At 45.4% G+C, this 3912-nt stretch overlaps 1 protein-coding gene across 1 annotated transcript in view; it reads left to right on the forward strand.

Moving 5' to 3' along the window:
- Nucleotides 1-3876, forward strand: part of tbc1d9 (TBC1 domain family, member 9 (with GRAM domain)) — a 39147-nt gene extending 35271 nt beyond the window's left edge. The window contains exons 20-21 of the mRNA XM_048247302.1: nucleotides 834-937; nucleotides 1441-3876. Of these exons, the coding sequence (XP_048103259.1) occupies nucleotides 834-937; nucleotides 1441-2304 (968 nt within the window). The 3' untranslated portion in view covers nucleotides 2305-3876. The remainder of the gene's footprint in view (nucleotides 1-833; nucleotides 938-1440) is intronic.
- Nucleotides 3877-3912: the final 36 nt, after the last annotated feature.

Raw genomic sequence — 3912 nt, forward strand, 5'->3', positions numbered from 1 at the left:
CAGTTGACCAAATAAGGAAAACAAAGCGTTCATTAGAATGACTGCAGAATGACATGTTTGTTTGTTCATGTGAAAATCCGTGGTGGATGGTATTGGTAGATGAGGACAGGACATTACAGGACATCACAGATTTAAAGTAGGAAGGAACTGAACTGAGTGTACTAGCTGAATAAACATCATGGGTCAGCATTACAAGCACTGAGGCCTGCATTGGAAAGCAACAGTAATTGAATTAGTCTTTGGCTTGTACTTCCCATTCTTCATTGGCCATCTAGGGCAAATAAAGTGTGTCCACCTGAACTGGAACAAGCTCTTCTAAATGAGGAACAATACACCGACTATCTGCCCATAAATATTGTTTGGGATGTTGGAGCGAGTTGGGCAGTCTGGGAACACCAGCCTCACAGTGAGGTATAAGTGGCTGATTGGCAGACGCTCTAGTCAGAGTTTTAGTTGCCCTGAGGCAGGTGCAATTTGGTGGTACTCTACTTGGCGGGAGAGTTGTTTAGTTGCCTCAGGGCTGTACTGAGTAAGATATTTCTCTATTTTTTTTTTTTACTTGCTCCATCATTTTGTCCTGTTCTACCCTTCTCTGCTCGTCAGTCTCTCCAAATTGCTGTTCCAAAGCCCCATAAAAATACATCAGGAAGAGACGGTGTTGGCATGGTTGCCTTGATCATGAACCAGATCATTTGGCTTTATTTGGGGAGACATTAAGGAACTTTCAACCATGTTTTTCAACCATTGTCAAACTGATTTTCTACTGCAAAAGATTGTTTTCATTTAAGTTTACAAATAAATAGTCTATTTCTCTCTTTGTCTCTGTGCTGCAGTGAAGAAAATGCACACTCCAGACTACAGAAACTACCTGCGCCTGTGGAACCAGGAGGCCAAGACGAAGCTAGAAAACATGAAGGACCTGCCCAAACTGAACCAGGTACCACTGCAGTCCCGTCACACTAGGCTCATGCAACCCTGCAGACCCTGACTAACGATCCAAGACATTAGACATAAAGACAATTTTTCTTTTTTTTTTTTTTTTTCAATAAATAAATGTATAGCCAAAAAGCTTAAGCTTATTTAAGCTGAAAATCAAGCGCCTGCATGTCAACACAAATGGTGATCTCAAGCATGCTGAGATAAAAAAGCCTCCCTCTCTGGACGTCGGCAGCATGCCTGTTATCCACACCTTCACACACAAATAATGTCCAATAATGACAACTCACAAGCTGCTGCACTTCCACTGCAAGGCCAGTGTGGAGGCAGACGAGTGTAACTATTACATGATTTGAACAATGTGACAAAAATGAGAAATAATCTCGTTAGGATGTCATGCTAACTTCTAATGCACGTTTCCAAAGGGAAAATATGTGGTGTTTATGGTTGTCTCAGTGTCCCTTGCTGCCACATGCTGACTCTTCCTCCATCTCCCTCTCTCAGAGCCAGTTCATTGAGCTGTGTAAGACCTTGTACAACCTGTTCAGCGAGGACCCTAACGAGCAGGAGCTGTACCACGCCACAGCCACCGTCACCAGCCTGCTGCTAGAGATGGGCGAGGTGGGAAAGCTCTTCTCCAGCCCCTCCAGCAAAGACGAGGACGAGGACGACGAAGACTATGACGAAGATGAGGAAGAGGAGGCTGCGCGTGGCAAGTCCAGCGGGGACGGCGGGGCCCACCGGACCAAGCTGACTAGTCGTCGTCGTCTGCAGCGGAGGGGCCAGGGCGACTCTCTGAATTCCAGCACGGAAGAGAGCCAGCCCAAGCCCAACGGAGGAGTAGAGCCACAGCCACTGCTGCCCTGTGCCACGCCCATGGAGGACATCAAGCTGGACGACGCATCTCCCAAGGAGACGGGCGCATCCTCGGCCATGCTCATCTCCGACGACGAGACCAAAGACGACACATCCATGTCCTCCTACTCGGTGCTGAGCGCCGGCTCGCATGAGCTGGATGAGAAGCTCCACTGCGAGGACATCGCCGACGACGCGGTCCTGGTGCGCAGCAACGGGCTCGATGGCGGAGCTGGGCCTAACGGCAGCACAAGGTCTCATGCCGAAACTGGCTCCCGCGTTCCAGGTGGGCCCCATGGCGGAGGTAGCCTGCCCCACAGTGCCAGCATCGACAAGGACTGGGCCATCACCTTCGAGCAGTTCTTGGCCTCCGTGCTGACCGAGCAGGCGCTGGTGCTCTACTTCGAGAAGCCAGTGGACATCATGGCGCGCATCACCAACGCCAAGAATATTCGCAAGGTCGGCAGCACACAGTCGTCCATTAGCGATTATGAGATCTCGCTCTCAGGATAGAGACGCTATCTTGAGGCTCCCCTCCATCTTGCCTGTAAGCCTGACTAAATGAGAGAAACGGAAGGACAATAACACTCATAAACTCACTTCATCTGTCTTTAAATATAACATATAGCATTTCCACTGTAATGGGTAGGCCCATTATCATCCACATTTCCACTGTAATGGGTAGGCCCATTATTATCCACATGTGTACTATACATCTGTGTAAAGATGCTATTGGAAATGGAAGACACTTCATTTGTCTGTGTATTTTATCTTGACATTGTTGCAATCGTGTATCACTTTGATTCTTTGTTGCACACTGAAAAATGATTTTAGAAGGACTCCAGAAGGACCTATGGTTCTTAAAGCAACTGGACTATGGTGCTGGATATACTTTATATGAACTGGGATATTGTTACAGTCAGAAGAAGCCCTGCCTCAGAAAAGGACTGAGCTATGAACTATGCGCTGAGCCTCCGAGGCCCCTTAAGAGAACCAGTCAGAAACCCAAAGGAAACATTTGCTTTAGTGGCTAAAGCAATATGTAATATGGTGAAAGCTGAAACGTATAGGATCTTGCCTGCAGTGAGTTGCCTAAGATGGACACAATGGCACTTCTTTTGGGAATTTCAATCCTAGATGTGAAAAGGTGGCCAGCTGCTGTATGTCACACAATGTGCTTCTGAGAGTTCACTTTGTACAGGTATCACGTGGCACAGTAGCTTCGTGACCCAGCCAGTTCACAACGTCTGTCGGCTTCTTACACACTCCCCTGGCTCTCTCTCTGTCTCTCTCTGTCTTTCTCTTTCTTTCTTTCTCTCTCTCTCCCTCTTTCTCTCTCTCTCTTTCTTTCTCTCTGTCTCTCTCTCTCTCTTTCTCTGTCCTTCACTTATTCTTACACACTCATGTCCTCCTATTCTTATACTTCTCTTCCTCACTCACCCTCATACTCACACACAGCATAACCACATTTGTCCTCCTAGTCTTATTCTCTCTCTCTCTCTCTCGAAGCACCTGCACTTTCTGTTCTGAAGTCCCATATAAACAAACACTCCTGTATAGAGGTCCTCCATCTAGTAAGCACACGCCAATCAATGGGTATAACTTGCTATTGAGAATAATGATGTCTCTAGACAACACTTCTTTGCCGTCTTTGTCATGCTGATGTTTATATGTACACAACATCAAGGCTGTACTGAGAGTAGGCTGAGAGTACCGTTTGAAATCTGTTTGGTTTTTAAGAGGATGTTGGTTAAACCCTGAGAGCAAGCTCCTATTCATGGTCAGCATAAGATATGGTCTGTCTAATCTGATGCTTTATACAACATACTCAGAAGGGTTTGGATTAGAAAAGGTTTACATATTGACATTTTAATTTAATTTTACATTGTTTCAACCCTTACGGGAACATTGCATGTTTTATTCATTGTCTCAAGCTGGTCTTTTTTTATATATAAAACATCATTGTTTTACTGTTTTTATGCTGTTTTATGCTGCTGTTTTTATTTGATTATAACTGTGAATGATTTTAAATGTCCCATTGTTTTACCACTCCGAACTAATTAAATTCTAGAGTGAATTATGTTACATACACTGTATGGGCTCATTTTTTGTGTAGCCATT

Source organism: Alosa alosa, chromosome 1 (assembly GCF_017589495.1).
Source record: "Alosa alosa isolate M-15738 ecotype Scorff River chromosome 1, AALO_Geno_1.1, whole genome shotgun sequence".
Classification (NCBI taxonomy): Eukaryota; Metazoa; Chordata; class Actinopteri; order Clupeiformes; family Clupeidae; genus Alosa; species Alosa alosa.